At 42.7% G+C, this 19,802-nt stretch overlaps 1 protein-coding gene across 1 annotated transcript in view; it reads left to right on the forward strand.

Moving 5' to 3' along the window:
* The window catches only part of PRR12 (proline rich 12), a 116,385-nt gene extending 97,641 nt beyond the window's left edge, over nt 1-18,744 (forward strand). Inside the window, exons 12-14 of the mRNA XM_073570839.1 lie at nt 1,327-1,455; nt 2,467-2,562; nt 10,666-18,744. Of these exons, the coding sequence (XP_073426940.1) occupies nt 1,327-1,455; nt 2,467-2,562; nt 10,666-10,806 (366 nt within the window). The 3' untranslated portion in view covers nt 10,807-18,744. The remainder of the gene's footprint in view (nt 1-1,326; nt 1,456-2,466; nt 2,563-10,665) is intronic.
* The last annotated feature ends 1,058 nt before the right edge of the window (nt 18,745-19,802 follow it).

Genomic DNA, 19,802 nt, shown 5'->3' on the forward strand with positions numbered 1-19,802 from the left:
CATTATGATTCTCCAGGTCATTACGAGTTCATAGACACCAAACATGTCTAGGTTCTTTTTATCTAAGTGGTGAAAAAAAATTCCAAAGTTTGTTTAAAAAAAATAAATAAAAATGTGCGCCATTTTCGGAGACCCGTAGCGTCTCTATTTTTCGTGATCTCGGGTGGGGTGAGGGCTTATTTTTTGCACACCGAGCTGATGTTTTTAATGATGCCACTTTTGTGCAGATACGTTCTTTTTATCGCCCGTTATTGCGATTTTAATGCAATGTCACAGCGACCAAAAAAAGCGCTTTGAATTTTTTCTCGCTACGCCGTTTAGCGATCGGGTTAATCCCTTTTTTATTGATAGATCGGGCAATTCTGAATGCGGCGATACCTAATACGTGTAATTTTTTTTTAATGTTTTATTTTGAATCGGTCGAAAGGGGGGTGATTTAACCTTTTTATTTTTTTCATATTTTTTAAAACCTTTTTTTAAAACTTTTGGCATGCTTCAATAGCCTCCATGGAGGCTAGAAGCATCCACAACTCGATCGGCTCTGCTACATATAGGCAATGCTCAGATCGCCTATATGTAGCAGAAATATAGCATTGCTATGAGCGCTGACCACCGGGTGGCGCTCATAGCAGTCTGGCATCAACAACCATAGAGGTCTCCAGGAGACCTCTGGTTGTTATGCCAAAGCATCACTGACCCCCGATCACGTGACGGAAGCACTGGTTAAATGCTGCTGTCAACGTTTGACAGCGGAGTTTAACTAGTTAATAGGCGCAGGTTGATCGAGATTCTACCTGTGCCTATTACGGGCACATGTCCCAACTTTGATGCAGGCTCACCACCGGAGCCAATGACGGACTGTTAAGGCTTGGAGCTGTATAGTTAAATGAAATTATTCTCCTGCCACCACTAGAGGGAGCTGCTTGTGTTCATACTTATATACCTTCCATTGAATGCAATAACACATTTTTCTACAGTGATCTCCCCCTAGTGGTGGGCAGAGGCAGAAAAAAAGTATTAGTTATTTAGAGTTGAAAGATGAACTTGCACTTTCAGAAAACTTTTTAAACTCAACTAACAACTAAAAATAAATGGGGAACAGTGCTCTCCTTCGACACTGAAGACAACCACATAGACTTTTTCACACTGAGTCTTTTTGTTGAGCGTTTGGAGCATTTTGGAGAGTTTACTCTTCAAAAACTTCTGACATCAAACCTTTTATTGATAAGTGAAGATTTTCCCACTTTTTTTTTTTTTTTTTTACTTAATCTAAATGCTCATTTATTGATTATTTATTTTGCATATTCCACTTTCAATGACCTGTAGGAGGCGCTTCACACGTTCCCACAACTGAATATTGATCCGGGAGAATCTACCGTCAGGATGAAGCCGGGAGGAGAGCCCTACAACCGAAAAACACTCAATAAATTAAAAAAGAATGTAGCCAAACCACAGGTACAAAATGATCTTACATCTAATAAGGTCCAAGATATAGTATCTTTGTTGGGTGCAGGATGTGTCATAATTCCCATTATATTCGGGTGACGGCAGATGTGGGCATCAAAGCCCATAAGGGTGAGTGCACACGCTGCGGATTCACCTGCGGATTTGCAGGTAAAACCGCATGTAAAGTGACCTGCGGTTTTCCTGCGGATTGGCCTGCGGTTTTCCCCTGCGGATTGACACCTGGACAGTGGAAAGGTGTCAAACCGCTGCGGAATCCACAGAAAGAATTGACATGCTGCGGATTTAAAACCGCAGCAAATCCGCTTGGAAAAATCCGCAGCATGTGCACTGTGGATTTGAAATCCCATTGGCTAATATTGTACTGTACAATGTCTGCTGAACTGCTGCAGATCCGCAGCAGAATCCGCACCGTGTGCACATAGCCTAAAGGTTCAGTAATTGCATACTGTGTGAATAAAACCCAAGTAGAGAAATTATGAGCATGGTATACCCATGCATGTATCCAAAATCTACATAAATTCTTCTTTAGTAACTTGGTTATTGATGTTGGATGTAATATTTGGAAGTACATTCAAGGAAAGCCTGCCTCCTGTAAAATTACAGGGATATCTCCATCTTAAATGGGGCACTGTTGGATAGGGCTTGTAAATAGAAGCAATTTTGCAATTTACTGCTGTTTAAAATTTGTATCCGTTCTTGAGCTATTAACATTTTTCTTCCTTTTAAAGCACTTTAACTTGGAGACCGACCACTGCAGCTAGACAAAAATATATCCAGTGCTTACAAGCTCTTTTCTATTGAGCTCACATGCATGGTTCAGAATAAAAGTGTGAATATCTCAAGAACTGCTGAAAATTTTAATACTCAGTAAATTGAAAAAGTGCTTGTTTTTACGAGCTCTGTCCAACAACACCCATCTACAAACCTGAAGAATAACCCTTTAAATTTTTGTTAACATTGCATTCTTTGTCATTTTTATTTATTTTTTATTTTTTCAAGGAATTTAAGGTGGATGCTGAGAAATCACTTTATTACTCTCTGTACCATTCCTTGCATCACTACAAGTTTCACACCTTCCTACGTTGCAAGCAAGAGGTAAGCGGATGCCTGAGGCAATGGTAACTTTATGGAAAAGGATAGATGGTAAATGTATGATCATTGGGGGTTCAACCACTGGGACCCCCACCCATCACAAAATCTGTGACCTAAATGTACTTGTGCAAATGGTGTGATTACAGCTCTAGTCACGTCACCTCAGTGGGGATGATGGAGATGGCTGTTTCGGCATTCCCATAGAAAAGAAATGCAGTGGTTACGTGTATGGCAATCTCTTTTGAAACCTCCATTCTTGGGATTGGTGGAGGCTCCAGCAGTTTAGACACTGAGCAATCATACATTTATATCCAGAGATAGGTAAACAATTTATTTAGTGGACAAACATCTCTTCTGTGGTTCTGACTGGCTAAGAGGTCTAAAACCGACAACTACCTGTCTGTTGTACCCGGTGCCAGTCATTAACCGCTCCTGCCAGAGATTCAGCTACTTCCTGTCAACAGAGCAGCTTTTTCTCCATATTGACAGGGCGGGACTCCTGGTGTCATGCTGATTGACAGCTGGCTTCCCCCAATTAGGCAGCGGAGACCAGATTGTCAATCAGCATCCCGCCCCGTAAACAGGAAGACAAACTGCTGCTCTGTTGACAGCAGCTGAATCTCTGGCAGGAGCGACCGGTCAATGAGCAGCGGCAGATACAACAGACAGTAGTTGCCTCTGTTTGCCACCACATGCTTTCTTTCTTTTTTTTTTTTTTTTGTATGTACCGGATATTGAGGGTGCCAATTTTTGTTTTTTTTGTGTGTGAAATTATGTCCATTTTGCCTTTATTCCTCTGTTTTGTTTTTTTTTGTGTTGTTCCAATACACAGAAAGGAAATAAAAATGTGCATGATAAAACAAGCAATTGCAATAATTTTCTGGGAGAAATACTTCATTTTCTGGACCAATTTAAAGGGTACCAACACTTTCGGCCATGACTGTGGTGATCTACATCCACACCAGGTCTCTATGACAATACTGTCAGAACAGGCTGTGTAGACACAAGGAATTGGGTGGCACAATTTTTTTTGTTATTTTCTGAAGTTGTGGGAAAAACCCTAATAAAAAATGAGTGACTTTTCTCTATCGCTTCATTGGGGACACAGAGAAACCATGGGTTGTATGCTGCTGCCACTAGGAGGCTGACACTATGCATAGAAAAAGGTTAGCTCCTTCTCCGCAGTATACACCCCACCGAGCGGCAGTAATTTCCTCAGTTTTAGCTTAGTGTCAGTAGGAGGTGGACACGGGTCTTTCTTTAGACCCATATCTACCTCGATGTGCATCGTTTCCTTTCAGGTTATCCGGAGGGATACAGAGTGAAAAGTCACAGCTGTACTCCCACAAAGAGACTGTGAGTACGGCGTGTACTGCCACCCCGTATCCTCACAGCTCTCCGCAGCAGGACCAGCAGCTTTCCGGGCGGCCGCCAACATGAATACTTGTCAGCGATGCAGTGGGTCCTTGCCTTCCGTCTCCCACCCACTCGCCTACCAGAGCCTGTCGGTTGGATGAAGCGCAGACATACTCAGGACAAGCAAGATACCTTTATTCAACTCGGGTCCGGGATAGGATGAGTATTGGGCCCCCATTCTCCTCAGGCGGTACGGTCGCAGCTTCAGCGTCTTCTTTGGGGCGGGTGGCTGCGGCAGCGCTGCGGGCTTCCGCGGCCGTCCCGCTCCTCCAGGCAGCCTCCTCATTTGCCCTCCAGCCCGCTCCCTTCACCCCGGCCAGGATTCTCTCAGCAGCGTTCAGGCTGCGTCACCTCCGCGCCGCCCCGTGCTGACAGGCGGCCACCGCTATTAATTTAGGCCCCGGCTTCACTTTGGGCTTGCTACAGCGTCGCGGCCACGCCCCCGCCGTCATTCTTAGGCGGGCTTCCCTCCAGCCCGTCCTAGGCCCGCCCACCGCCTCTCCTCATGCTCCTATCGCACTGTCACAGCGCTCAGCCCACCTTTTACAGCGGGCGGTACCTTTTTCTCAGAGCGGCGGTTAGCTATCTAACAACACGGTCCTCCCAATTTCAGGTGTGGCGTCTCTGAAGGATTCTAACGATAGGATCATAGAATCCTTAGCAAAGTCAGCGTTCGATGCGGCTGCGACGGCGCTGAGCCCTGCCTTCGCTTCAACTTGGGTAGCTAAGGCCATAGCTACTTGGGCGGAGGATCTCCGCCAGGGCATTTTAGATAAAGCCCAACCAGAGCGTTTGGCGGAGCTAGCCAACCAGATCTCCCATGCAGGGGATTATCTGGTCTTGGCCTCCTTGGATTCTGCATTTTGCGCAGCTCAAGCGTCCAGCAACATGGTAGCAATCCGGCGTACAATTTGGCTCAAGGCTTGGAAGGCGGATTTGTCTTCAAAAAAGTCTCTTAACAATCTGCCTTTTCAGGGAAAGCGTCTTTTCGGATCCCAGCTGGACCAGATTATTAAAGACGCCACTGGAGGCACAAGCTCTCTTCTTCCTCAGTCCAAGCCTCGTAGACCTCCTCCAAGACGTCAGTTTCGGTCCTTTCGGTCTTTCCGCCGCTTCTCGACGGCAGAATCCTTTTCCAACCAACAAAGGCTGCAAGCACGCCAGGATAGGAAGAAAGTCTCCTTTAGGCCCACTCCCTCCTGGCGATCTCACTCTTCCCAGGGAAGCTCCTCCAGGTCCAGAACTGGACGGTCCACTTCAGCATGACTATCAACGGAACCCCGAGGCGCCTTCCCAACTGGGCGGTTGACTCCTTTTCTTCAGAGACGTCTGGCTTGCTTCAGTAGAAGACGCTTGGGTCAGGGAAGTTGTATCCTCAGGATACAAGATAGAGTTCACGGCCCCGGGATCGTTTCTTCGAGTCCCGACCTCCAAAGGACCCTGCTTTGGTTCCGGGTTTCTTTGCATCCATCGCCTCCCTCCTCAGTTCCGGGGTGATTGTGCCCGTTCCCAAGTCAGAACGTTTCACAGGGTTTTACGCAAACCTGTTTGTTGTACCGAAAAAAGGCGGCGTGGTCCGGCCCATCCTGGACCTCAAGTTACTGAACAAAAGAGTCCGCCTACGACATTTCAGAATGGAGTCTCTTCGTTCAGTAATCGCTTCCATGGAAGCGCAGGAATTCATGTGCTCAATAGACATTCAAGACGCCTATTTGCATGTTCCCATCTTTTCCGGGCATCAGAAATTCCTGCGTTTCGCGATTCACCAGGACCACTACCAGTTTGTCGCCCTGCCGTTCGGTCTCGCCACTGCGCCCAGAGTATTTACAAAGATCATGGCGGCGTTGATGGCCTCGTTGAGGAGCAGAGGTCTCGTCCTTTTTCCGTACCTCGATGACATTCCAATCAAAGCTCCGTCTTTTCACCAGACTCACCAAAGTCTTACCATCCTTCTCGACACTCTGTCCAATTTCGGGTGGCTCGTCAAGAAACAGAAGTCCTGCCTGGTTCCGACTCAACGCCTTGTGTTTCTAGGCCTATTGTTCGACACCCTTCGAGCGAGGGTTTTTCTTCCACAAGAAAAGATGTTCTCTCTGCGGCGAGACATACGATCACTGCAGAGCACTCGGCTTCCATCTCTCCGGTCAGCCATGAAGGTTTTGGGAAAGATGGTGGCGACGGCCGAAGCGGTCCCCTTTGCCCAAATTCATTCAAGACCGCTTCAACAGGCCATCCTGTCTCGGTGGAACAGGTCTGTCCTTTCCCTGGATCGTCCAATTCGCCTTTCGTCCCGAGTCAAACAATCCCTCAATTGGTGGCTGACGTCACCCCTCATTTCCCTAGGCCGGTCATTCCTCCCGATTCACTGGCAGATTGTGACAACGGACGCCAGCCTTCTCGGCTGGGGTGCAGTGTTTAGCAATCACACTGTTCAGGGTCGGTGGTCGACTCAAGAGACAAGTCTGCCTATCAACGTCCTGTGGATCCATGGGATCTTAATCTTGTTCTCGAGGTTCTACAAGGTCCTCCCTTTGAACCTCTCAGGGAAGTTTCCCTTTCCCTTCTTTCCTGGAAAGTTGCCTTCCTGGTGGTCATCACTTCCATCCGGCGCGTGTCAGAGTTGGCGGCCCTTTCTTGTCGCTCTCCTTTCTTGGTGCTCCACCAGGATAAGGTGGTCCTGCGGCCCCCGCCCTCTTTCCTTCCTAAGGTGGTATCCACTTTCCACTTGAATGAGGATATTGTGCTCCCGTCCTTTTGTCCAGGTCCAACTCACCCTCGGGAGCACTCCTTGAACAAGCTAGAACTGGTCAGGGCGTTGAAGGTCTACCTGGCTAGGACGACTCCTTTGCGGAAGACAGACTCTCTCTTCATCATTCCAGATGGGGCGCGGAAAGGTCAGCCAGCCTCTAAAACTACTATTACTCGCTGGATCAGATCGGCAATTTTGGAAGCCTACCGGGTCAAACATCGAGTGGCCCCTCCTGGAATTAGAGCTCATTCTACCCGGGCAGTGGGTGCCTCCTGGGCGGTGCACCACAGAGCTTCCGCACTGCTGTTTTGCAAAGCTGCAACCTGGTCATCTGTTCACACGTTTGTGAAATTCTACAGGGTCCACACCTACGCTTTGGCGGATGCCAGCCCAGGAGGAAGGATCCTGCAGGCAGCAGTGGTGAGTCCGCTGGCCTGATGGAAGTTTGCTTTCCCTCCCCAGGGACTGCTTTGGGACGTCCCATGGTTTCTGTGTCCCCCAATGAAGCGATAGAGAAAACAGGATTTTTGGGTCACTTACCGTAAAATCTGTTTCTCAGAGCCTTCATTGGGGGACACAGCACCCTCCCATGTTCTGCAACTCCTGTTTTCATTTGAGTTGTCTGTTCTGTTTCAATCTATTCTGTTACTTCTCCTACTACTTTCTCACTAACTGAGGAAATTACTGCCGATCGGTGGGGTGTATACTGCGGAGGAGGAGCTAACCTTTTTCTATGCATAGTGTCAGCCTCCTAGTGGCAGCAGCACACAACCTATGGTTTCTGTGTCCCCCAATGAAGGCTCCGAGAAACAGATTTTACGGTAAGCGACCCAAAAACAGGGCTGTGGAGTCGGTAAGCCAAACCTGCGACTCCGACTCCTCAATTTCCCTTACACCAACTCTGACTCCACGACTCCGACTCCCACACATATTGCTTATATTTAAGTGAAAAATTTATTGTAGTACAATGTGAACATCAGACATTTAATCATTTTTATGAACCAATAATCAAGATATTTAGATAGAACAGAATATATATTTATTGGAATACAACTTTAGAACACAAAAAACTGTAATAAATTGTGAATATGTAATACACTATGTAATATCGATTACATATATACAGTACAGACCAAAAGTTTGGACACACCTTCTCATTCAAAGAGTTTTCTTTTATTTCATGACTATGAAAATTGTAGATTCATTCTGAAGACATCAAACCTATGAATTGACACATGTGGAATTATATAATTAACAAAAAAGTGTGAAACAACTGAAAATACTGTGTGTCTTATATTCTAGGTTCTTCAAAGTAGCCACCTTTTGCTTTGATTTCTGCTTTGCACACTCTTGGCATTCTCTTGATGAGCTTCAAGAGGTAATCACCGGAAATGGTCTTCCAAAAGTCTTGAAGGAATTCTCAGAGATGCTTAGCACTTGTTGGCCCTTTTGTCTTCACTCTGCGGTCCAGCTCACCCCAAACCATCTCGATAGGGTTCAGGTCTGGTGACTGTGGAGGCCAGGTCATCTGGCGTAGCACCCCATCACTCTCCTTCTTGGTCAAATAGCCCTTACACAGCCTGGAGGTGTGTTTGGGGTCATTGTCCTGTTGAAAAATAAATGATGGTCCAACTAAACGCAAACTGGATGGAATAGCATGCCGCTGCAAGATGCTGTCGTAGCCATGCTGGTTCAGTATGCCTTCAATTTTGAATAAATCCCCAACAGTGTCACCAGCAAAGCACCCCCACACCATCACACCTCCTCCTCCATGCTTCACGGTGGGAACCAGGCATGTAGAGTCCATCCGTTCACCTTTTCTGCGTCACACAAAGACACGGTTGAAACCAAAGATCTCAAATTTGGACTCATCAGACCAAAGCACAGATTTCCACTGGTCTAATGTCCATTCCTTGTGTTCTTTAGCCCAAACAAGTCTCTTCTGCTTCTTGCCTGTCCTTAGCAGTGGTTTCCTAGCAGCTATTATACCATGAAGGCCTGCTGCACAAAGTCTCCTCTTAACAGTTGTAGAGATGTGTCTGCTACTAGAACTCTGTGTGGCATTGACCTGGTCTCTAATCTCGGCTGCTGTTAACCTGTGATTTCTGAGGCTGGTGACTCGGATGAACTTATCCTCCGCAGCAGGGGTGACTCTTGGTCCTTTCCTTGGGCGGTCCTCATGTGAGCCAGTTTCTTTGTAGCGCTTGATGGTTTTTGCCACTGCACTTCGGGACACTTTCAAAGTTTTCCCAATTTTTCGGACTGACTGACCTTCATTTCTTAAAATAATGATGGCCACTCGTTTTTCTTTACTCCGCTGCTTTTTTCTTGCCATAATACAAATTCTAACAGTCTATTCAGTAGGACTATCAGCTGTGTATCCACCAGACTTCTGCACAACACAACTGATGGTCCCAACCCCATTTATAAGGCCAGAAATCCCACTTATTAAACCTGACAGGGCACACCTGAAGTGAAAACCATTTCCGGTGACTACCTCTTGAAGCTCATCGAGAGAATGCCAAGAGTGTGCAAAGCAGTAATCAAGGTGGCTACTTTGAAGAACCTAGAATATAAGACACAGTATTTTCAGTTGTTTCACACTTTTTTGTTAATTATATAATTCCACATGTGTTAATTCATAGTTTTGATGACTTCAGAGTGAATCTATAATTTTCATAGTAATGAAAATAAAGAAAACTTATCTCGGCTAAGACAAAGCCTAGATCCTCAGGCTACATTCACACCATGGGCGTAGCCAGGATCAAACCTGGGGGGTGCAGAACCTCATACTGCACACCTCAGCTGCTACAGAACCTCATACTGCACACCCCTACACTTGAAAATAAAGCCTGCACCTTAAGAAGATGTGGTGGTGATGAATGCAGTCTATTTATTCGAACTATCAATTGATGTGTTACTGAAGACGAGCAATGCCTGTCCTGGGTGTTCTTTTGGGCAGCTATGAGGTGTACCTGACTTGGGCTAAAAAAAAAAAAAAGGAGTGTTAGTTTGTGTACTATCGGTTTTCATTCTTTTGGCACAGATACGATATGGATAGACAGATATGGATAAATGGATATAGCAGATTTCTAATCTGCTTTTGCTATTGAAAACATTATCTATGAGCTCAAAAACCTTTCAAGTGATGCAGTTTTTTAAAAAGCTGATCGGCTTTTGCAGCTGAAAAACGTATCCTCAAACAACACTGGAAAAACGCCGTATGTGAATGTAGCCTTAGATCAGGAATATAGCAGCCATTTGTAGGACATTTCATAACTTTCCCAAATTCCTATGAAAAAATATTCAGCACATCCTGCATTGAATTACTGTACCCAATTTATTATATATAAATTTATTATATATTTTAGGAGTCGGTCCATTTTATTCCGACTCCACCAAAATGAGCACCAACTCCGACTCCACAGCCCTGCCCAAAAATCCTGTTTTATGGTTGTTTTTGGAGTACATATGCTTAAAAAATCTCAAGGCTCCATCTGCAAGTAGCCTAAGTGTTTATTTTACTGATGAGTAGAGATAGGGGAATCGATTCGCAGTGCTCTGGTCCATCGGCCAGGTCTGTATTTTTGAAAACCACCTCATACTTGGAGGCATCTCTGGCTCTTCTTGTAAGCTTCTTGGAGCTGGCTCAACTTCATGTGTGCTACAGGCAGCAATAGTGTCATCGCACCAGTAAAAATAATAGCCGGGATGTAAAGAGACTTTATGGCCTCCCAGACCTGGTCGATGGACCTGAGTCCTGCAAATCCATTGTCCCATCTTTACTCATGAGGCTTCAGCCTTTATGTATGTGTTACTGTGACACGTAGGCCGATATAGTCATATTTTTTATAACTTTGTACACCCATCACATGGTTGGCTTTGTTTGATTGTCATTCCGGTTTGCCTCTAACCACAGTTGTTTTCCCTGCCTTTTCCAGACCAACGCAATAGAAGAACAGAATGACGACTTGGGTCAAGAGGAGGTGGTTCAGCAGTGCATGAGAAACCAACCTTGGCTCGAAAAAGTCTTCGATTCTTTCATCGACCTACTCACGCAAGCACAGAATAAGTGCGCGTGACCAAACCCATCACAGCTACCTGAAGCTGCAGAACGAAGCGAAACCTGTTAAGCAGGGATTCAATAGACAAACTGAAACCATGTGACTCGTAAAAAAAAAAAAAATGAGAAAGAAAGACATGCCAGGCCGAAAAAAAAAAAGAAAAGCGAACTTTCCTGGACTTAACTTTGTGGTCGCGACGACCGTCCACACAACAAAGCTATAAGTGGAGTAGCTGACGTAAGTGTTGGAGGCCTCAACTTGACTTTCAGGCCTCTGGCTTCTGAATAGTGACGCTTGGATGGAGGTGGTTCTCTCTTTCTCTTGACTTCTGTCTTCTTCCTTTTTTGTTCATTTATGGTTTTGTTTTTTTGTTTTTCCTTCTCAGAGAACGTTTCACTAAGCATACGTTGTTTTCGTTCTTCTCCTCATCATAGTCATACTACCGTAAAAAGGATTTTATTTTTCTGGCTCTGCCTTCTGATCAGACCTGCTTCCAGTGATTGACACATTCTGACAGAAGACGACAGGCTGACTGACATTTTTGGCCCTAATTCTTATTTATTGGGAAGCATGTGTGTATGTATTGTGCGTGTGTAACAGCCAGAATCCCCTCTTGGACTGGGTGGTGGGCATTTTTTTATTTTTTGAGATTTTGGATTAACAAATCTTTTTTCGAAAAATACGACGATGCTCGCTTTTTCACTGCCAGTTTTGGTTTGGTCACGCACTAAAAAAAATTATAATTATTTCTATATTGAAAATGGAAATCTAGTGTGTACGCTAAATACAGCCTAAATTGGACATTAATAGCAAAGTACAGTGCAAGTGAACACAACCTAATCTGTATATTAATAGCAAGTATAGTGCAGGTGAACACAGCCTAAACTGTTCATATTAATAGTATTAATTCAACATAAGTCACATTTTTATTTTAATTATATTTTTTTGGGATGGAGAGAAAGTTATAAGATTTCCAGGAATCTGAGGGACAAAAAAAATGTAATCTACTAAGCTAGCTGCCCTTGGTGATGGTGGTTGTAGTCAAACCTAAGGGGGGTGCTCCTGATTTTTTATTTTTTTTTTATTTTAACAGGGTACAGCTATTATCTCCAAAGATGTTTTGCGTAAAAATTTCATAAGGTGATAGTCGTAAGAAAATGGTACCGTAAACCTGTGCTCTACTGGATTGAATTCAATGGAGGGTCCTACATGCAACAATAAAAGTTTTGTTAATCCAATATCGACATTTTTTTAAAATTTTTCCTTTTCTCTTTGTTTAGAGAGTCCACAAACGGTTAACCTGACATTCAGTATTTTTGACGTCGCAGGATTATTTCTATGTCTTGTTAATAGCTCTTGACATAAAGTTGGTGTTTTCTACGTTCTATAGATGATTTCTTTTTTTTTTTTTTTCGAGAGGACGGGTGGAGTGGCTCTTATGGTGTTAAGATCCTTTGTTTTTGGAAATTTGTAAAAAAAAAAAAAATTTGAGAAACCATATTAGGCATTTTGTAAGTATTTTACGTTAAATTTTGCTACCTTTTCCGTGTGCATAATATTCATCAGCCTAAAGGCTAAATTATTTGCCTTCCTTGATCACCTTTATAAGGGGGGCTATACAACATGCCGACATCCACTTGTAACAAAAAGCAAAAGTTTTTAATTTTTTTCTTTTTATTTGCTGTAGATGACTAGGGTGCGATGGGCCTTCTGCCCCATAAATATAAAAAGGGTGATAATAAAAAAGAAAAAAACACAAAAAAAACTAGATATTTTTTTAAATTCACAGTTCTAACATTATTTAAACATTATTACATGGTCGTTGTATCTCTTTTCTTTTATTCTCATGCATCAAATCGTATTTTCCCAGTATGTCGGAATGATGAAATGATGGGGAAGATGAACTATTTTGAGTGTTTTTAATTTTGTTAATTTTTTTTTTTTAACTGACTGTAAATATTGTATAGGAAAAAAAAATCTATGTACAATATTGTATTTGACTATATCTAATTGATAATGATGATGTTGCTTAGATGTGAAGTGTTCAGTTTAACTGAACTTGGATTAGTATTTTGCTCAGAAAAAATAAACTTAGAACAGAGAGAAAAAGAAAAAAAAATTGGGGTATTCTTAAGCTACTTTGACCTTTTTCCACTACTTTTCCCTTTTTATCTGATTTATTTTTTTTTTTAAGTGGAGGGATAACTGTTGAAATTTAATTTGAGTAGGGTTTGGGGTTACAATGAGACGTATCTGACTATTTTACCGTGGTCACCAAAGCTGTTTGGTTTTGAAACCTTATCTTACCAATGTCCTATCCATGAGAAAACATGATGTGATATGGAAGAGTGAGCCTCACGTGCTATATTTTCCTGAAAAATCAGTAACCTTGGGTCAAGGGTTCACAAATTTATTGCTTAGATTTTTTTTATTACAGTAAAATTTTTTACTGTAGTTCTAAAAAAAAAAAAAAAAAGCACAGGTGAACACAGCCTAAAACTGTATGTTGGTAGCAATTACAGATCAGGTGAGCACAGCCAAAACTGTTACTAGCAAGAACAGTACAGGTGAACACAGCCTAAACTGTATGTTAAGAGGAAGTACAGTGCAGGTGAACACAGCCAAAACTGTATGTTAGTAGCAAAAACAGTGCAGATGAACACAGCCTAAACTGTATGTTAGTAACAAGAACCGTACAGGTGAACACAGCCTAAACTGTACGTTAGTAACAAGAACCGTACAGGTGAACACAGCCTAAACTGTATGTTGTTAGCAAGAACAGTGCTGGTGATCACAGCCTAAACTGTATGTTAGGAGGAAGTACAGTGCAGGTGAACACAGCCAAAACTGTATGTTAGTAGCAAAAACAGTGCAGATGAACACAGCCTAAACTGTATGTTAGTAACAAGAACCGTACAGGTGAACACAGCCTAAACTGTATGTTGTCAGCAAGAACAGTGCTGGTGATCACAGCCTAAACTGTATGTTAGTAGCAAAAACGGCGCAGATGAACACAGCCTAAACTGTACATTAATAGCAAGTACAGTGCACAGCCTAAGGTCGGAGTCTGACGAGTATATGAAAAATTGTCTTATTTTCACCTAGAAAACTCGGTCGATTTTCATTCACATTGTCATCTGTGTCCTTTTTTTTTTTTTTTTTTACGTCCTTTTGATAACTGTGCCATCCATTTTTATAGTGTACTTTATCGAACACAGTTCCTAGGTTAATCGTGGCAATACATCCTAAAAAATCAGCTGTAATACAGATGTTCTGTATGGTATCCTGATTTTTTTTTTCGCACCCATACACTTGAATTGGGAGAATAATTAAAAGAGAATAATGCATGTTATGACATTTTTTTTTTTCTTCACATGGACGCTTGGTCATCTGAACAGCCCTATTGAATAATATTGATCAGTGTGGTATCCGGTTTGTCTTTTACTCGGACATTACATATGCGTATTATACACTCTTCTTAATGAGCCCTGTACTGTATGATAATGGTTAAGTATAGTTCAGGTGTACACTGCCTAAATTATAATGGCAAATATTGTGCTAGTGAACACAGCCTAAACTGTACATTAATAGCAAGTACAGTGCCAGTGCACAAAGCCTAAACTGTACATTAATATCAACTACAGTGCAAGTGAACACAGCCTAAACTGTACATTAATGGCAAGTACAGTGCAGGTAAACACAGCCTAAACTGTACATTAATAGCACGTACAGTACAAGTGCACACAGCCTAAACTGTACATTAATATCAACTACAGTGCAAGTGCACACAGCCTAAACTGTACATTAATGGCAAGTACAGTGCAGGTAAACACAGCCTAAACTGTACATTAATAGCAAGTACAGTGCAAGTGAACACAGCCTAAACTGTACATTAATATCAACTACAGTGCAAGTGAACACAGCCTAAACTGTACATTAATATCAACTACAGTGCAAGTGAACACAGCCTAAACTGTACATTAATAGCAAGTACAGTGCCAGTGCACACATCCTAAACTGTACATTAATGGCAAGTACAGTGCAGGTAAACACAGCCTAAACTGTACATTAATATCAACTACAGTGCAGGTGAACACAGCCTAAACTAGATTAATAGCAAGTACAGTGGTATTAACTTTGCAGGTTGAGCTTTCCTGTGTCATTTTTGACTATTATTATTTGCCAAAATGGAAAGCAACATATTTTGGGTTTTTTTCCCCCAAGAAAAAGCTTTAAAAAATGGCACACCTGAATACAAAGTTGTTGGCGAACTCATTGATTTGAATTAATTGTAAAAATAATTGCTACGTAATGTTAACCAGTCAGGCTCACCTCATCAGCCATTTGTCCTTTATTACCGTGATGAGTTTGGAAAATAAATCTATGCGCTAAACAGCAGTGCTAGGGATGTGGGTGGACCAAAAGTCATGAGACACCTAGTCCTGTAGTGATAATCACCTGCTGATAAAACACTGATTGTATTCCAACAAAAACATACAGCCTAGTAAGTGACAAGTCGCTGGAATCAGGCTCTCTGCTCCTACATTATGCTCCTCTCAGATTACATAGCACAAACCTACTGATGGATTCTCTTTTAAAGGGGTTGTTTTTTGAACAGCATCTATTATCTATTCACATGATAGATAATACCTAATTGCTAGGTTTGGCTGCGGAGATGCCCACTGCTTCCCAAAGTCCCCTGTGAATAGAGCATTAGTGAGCATGTGCAACCAACATTCTACAGACTGTTAATGGAGCAGTGGTGGCACATGCTCACTAACTCTTCCTTCACGCAGGAGACTTTAGGACCCCTGTTCTTGTGATCACTGGGTTCCCTCCGCAGTTGGGTCCTCCTCAGCGATCATACATTTGTCATACCATACTATCCTTCCATGGGGTGTTTCCTTAGATTCTGTACATATGGAGATACTCTTCTGATCCTGCAGTTGCCTGATAATCTTACATTTGGCCTTAAAGATAAAATATAGTCCGGCAACTATCTCTTTTTCTTACCAAATGATGGTCGAACCTCCTGCCCGTTTTGACATGTTCCATCCATTTCATCTGGGAAAGAAACCTTGAGAGCAAAAGGGCTGTCGAAAAAGAAGGATCGGGCATGTTGCACTTCAACATGCCCAATCCTTTGTTTCCGCAGGAGATGAGCCCAGGTGTCCAATAGCAGCTCATTCCCTTCTCACCCATGTATAGGAGAGTTGGAAGGAATCACCGACAGCTTTATGAGCATTCAGCCGACAGTCATTGTTTGTGTATGGGCAGCTTAAAGGGAATGTCTCGCCTTTAGAAACGGATTAATCTGGTTTTGACTTTTAATCATAATTTTTTATCTATATCTTAAAGGGATAGGTGATAACTAATTGATGGGGGTCAGTAGAACGGGGCACTGTTATCCCGCTTACAAATTGGAACAGTAGGTCCGATGTGAGACCTCCGCTCCTGTTCATTCTCTATGGAGGTGGGGGGAAAGCTGAGCGCAGCGCTGTAGGGAATGAATGGAGCCGTGGTCGAGCATGCGCGCACTGCTCTGCTATCGGTCAGTCCCTTCAATCGGAAGATCACCACCGGACAACCCCCTTAATGTGCGCCTCCAGTTTTAGGGTACATTATAGATTTCACACTTTATACCTAGTAGATCCTGTAACTTGCCCTTACCACTGGCACTACAACATTCTGCATAGGATGCTAGGAGTTACAGTTGCTGCAGATATATATATTTTATATATCTTTTCATTAGTTCCATATTCTATTAAAGTAGGGTTTGGTATCACTATAAAATGAATGTCTTCAGGCGATTTTTTTTTTTTTTTATTTTTCCCCCCTGGTTACTCTTTGCTTACTATGGGTGTAAATATAATTTAACAAAGTATTACGGAACGCCTTTACTTTATGTATAATACCAGGACATAGGTAAATAGGGTGTTTTTTTCACCTTTGTACCAATTTGTATACATCCCCCCCCAAAGGGTTAATTTGTTAGTAAATGATATGAAATGGGGGATTTTATGGATGCTGACATCAGAGGATTCGGGGAGTTTAGGAAATGTCCAGATTACTTGAAATGTAAAGGATATGGATGCCTATTTTGGGAACAATTTTATTTTGTACCTAACTAGGTGTATTTTTGTAATTTGATTTCATTAAAACGTTTGCACCATTTGCCTTCTGTAGGGTCTGGCTGCAGAATGAGTTTACTGAGAATCTGTCAGTAAGTTCTGTCCGGTGGTAGAATTTTTCTAGATCTTTATTTTGAGCTCCTCTTTAGATCAGAAGAAAAGAGTAAAGACCCTTTTCAGATGTCCGCGATAATGTCGGAGCGCAATGCATGGACTGGCCGCACATCTCCTGACCAAAGCGTGACCGCTTCATATGATTTTATGGCGCTGTCACACTCGGGTCAGAATATGTGCTCATTGCCATCCGACGTCGAATCGATTATCACGGACATCAGAAAGAGCCCTGATTAAACTTTCCAACCAGAGCTTACTGATGAGTTCTCAGTTCACTCATTCCACAGCAGGCGATATAGAGGCTGTAGAAGGCAAACAGTGCATAAATTGTACCGAAATCTAATAACAAAAATAATTTTTGGGCAAAATGTTTATTAAGTTTTTGAAAAAAAAACAAATTATCACCAATCTACAACGATAGGTGACAACTTGGTGATTGGTGGAGGTTTAACTGCTGGGACAGAATGGGGGACTTTTATCCCTGCTAGAATGGACATGCTCGACTGCCGCTCCCTTCATGAGGCTGCCGGGCGCTGCACTCACCTTTTTCCCTCAGCCTCCATAGAGAATGAATGGAGAGGTGGTCGGGCAGCTGATCAGGGATATAAAGTCCCCCTGTCTTGTGGATACATTATTTGTTTTCACCGTAGGACCCCTCTAATTGTAGTTGGGACAGTTATATATTACACACTTTGGAGAGAATCGTGGATGTTTGCAATTGGAATCATGGGGAAAATTGCCAAAAGTGATCACAGATTTCATCTCGGAAATATGACATTGAAGGGCGTCACTAATGCATTATCCATAGCTGAAAAAAAGGTCTGAAATCTCGTTTTAATAGAAACAGCGCCACTCTCATTCACAGGCCGCATGTGGTATTACAGCTTGGCTCCATTCAAGTTAATGTATCCAAGCTACAATATACTCAGACGTGGGCATGATTGGCACTAGTTCGTTTTTGTTTTTTTTTAGTGTTTTTTGACATGTTTTCATAATATTTTGTCTTTTGTGTAAAGTCTGTTAATTTACATGAAGATGAAAAAAAAATAAGGATAGAGTGGCTCAGACTGGCAACAGTGGTGGTCGGGGGGTGGTAAGGAAAAGCCAAGAGGTCGGCCCACCCAGAAACTTGTATCATAGTGTAAACAGAGGACACAATGGTTCTGAAGAGAAGATGGTGACAAAATTCTGGATTTTAATAAGAAAAAAACTGACTTTGTAAGTAGTAGGAAAATAAAATGGGTGTAAAAAGTATTTACGGTAAATAAGTTTAAAAAAAATATTAATAAAATAGCCAAATGCTCCTGGGCTAATTCTGCCCCTCCCTTTGTTCTGTGGGGGAATCTTTATTTTTAATTCATTAGCTTGGTTGGAAATAAAATGTCTAAATAAAATAATTTAAAAAAAAAATAATTTCTCTCTCTCTCCATGTTACCAAATGTATTTCTCAGCTAAACCCATAGCGGCTCTTGAGGCCCGTTCACACTTGCTCCTTTTTATGTGTCCTAATCTAGACCTTTTTTACGCTGTGTACTGCGTGTATCTTGTTCTTGCCTCAAAGGTATTGTTACAATAATTGAATTTGTGTTCCTGTATGGATGTTATTATATATTTTTATCGTCAATTAGTGTCTGACGTTTTTTCTCTCAATATGTACAACTCACATTGTATAATGTGTACACAAAAGAAAAAAAAACACTTTTTCTTTGCATCCTGTTTGCTCTTCTCGTTTTCTTTCTCTGTATTTTTTTTTTGTGGTCTGTGACATCTCAGCAAGCTTTTCTAACCCCACCCTTGAGACTTAGGCTGTGTGCCCACGTAAGCAGTTTTTTTCGCATTTTTGAAGCGTTTGTCCCAGTCAAAACGCTTCAAAAACGCGTACAAGAAGCATCCCATTCATTTTTAATGAATTCTGCACTTTTTGTGCACATTGATGCGTTTTTTTCCCGCAAAAAAAATGCATCGCGGTAAAGAACGCAGCAGGCTCATTAATTCTGCGGAAAAGTCCGCGTTTTTAGCTATTTTCTAGGAGTCAGAAGATGCGCGGAAAAAACGCATCTGAAACGTGCGGAAATAACACTCGTGTTTTCTGGCAAAGAGTCCGGTTTTGAAGCAGAAATTTTCTGCACACGTGGGCACATAGCCTTACTCTTATGTAGATGTCTCGTAGAATCTCAGTACCCAGAGCCACCACTAGGTGGAATGTGACTCTCTTAGATTCTCAGTACCCGCAGCCGCCACTAGGTGGAATGTGTCTCGTAGATTCTCAGTACCCGCAGCCGCCACTAGGTGGAATGTGTCTCATAGAATCTCAGTACCCACAGCCGCTACTAGGTGGAATGTGACTCTTAGATTCTCAGTATCCGCAGCCGCCACTAGGTGGAATGTGTCTCATAGAATCTCAGTACCCAGAGCCACCACTAGCTAGGTGGAATGTGACTCTCTTAGATTCTCAGTACCCGCAGCCGCCACTAGGTGGAATGTGTCTCGTAGATTCTCAGTATCCGCAGCCGCCACTAGGTGGAATGTGTCTCATAGAATCTCAGTACCCAGAGCCACCACTAGCTAGGTGGAATGTGACTCTCTTAGATTCTCAGTACCCGCAGCCGCCACTAGGTGGAATGTGTCTCGTAGATTCTCAGTACCCGCAGCCGCCACTAGGTGGAATGTGTCTCATAGAATCTCAGTACCCACAGCCGCTACTAGGTGGAATGTGACTCTTAGATTCTCAGTACCCGCAGCCGCCACTAGGTGGAATGTGTCTCATAG

Source organism: Dendrobates tinctorius, unplaced genomic scaffold (assembly GCF_039654945.1).
Source record: "Dendrobates tinctorius isolate UK_male_01 unplaced genomic scaffold, ASM3965494v1 ptg000028l, whole genome shotgun sequence".
Taxonomy (NCBI): domain Eukaryota; kingdom Metazoa; phylum Chordata; class Amphibia; order Anura; family Dendrobatidae; genus Dendrobates; species Dendrobates tinctorius.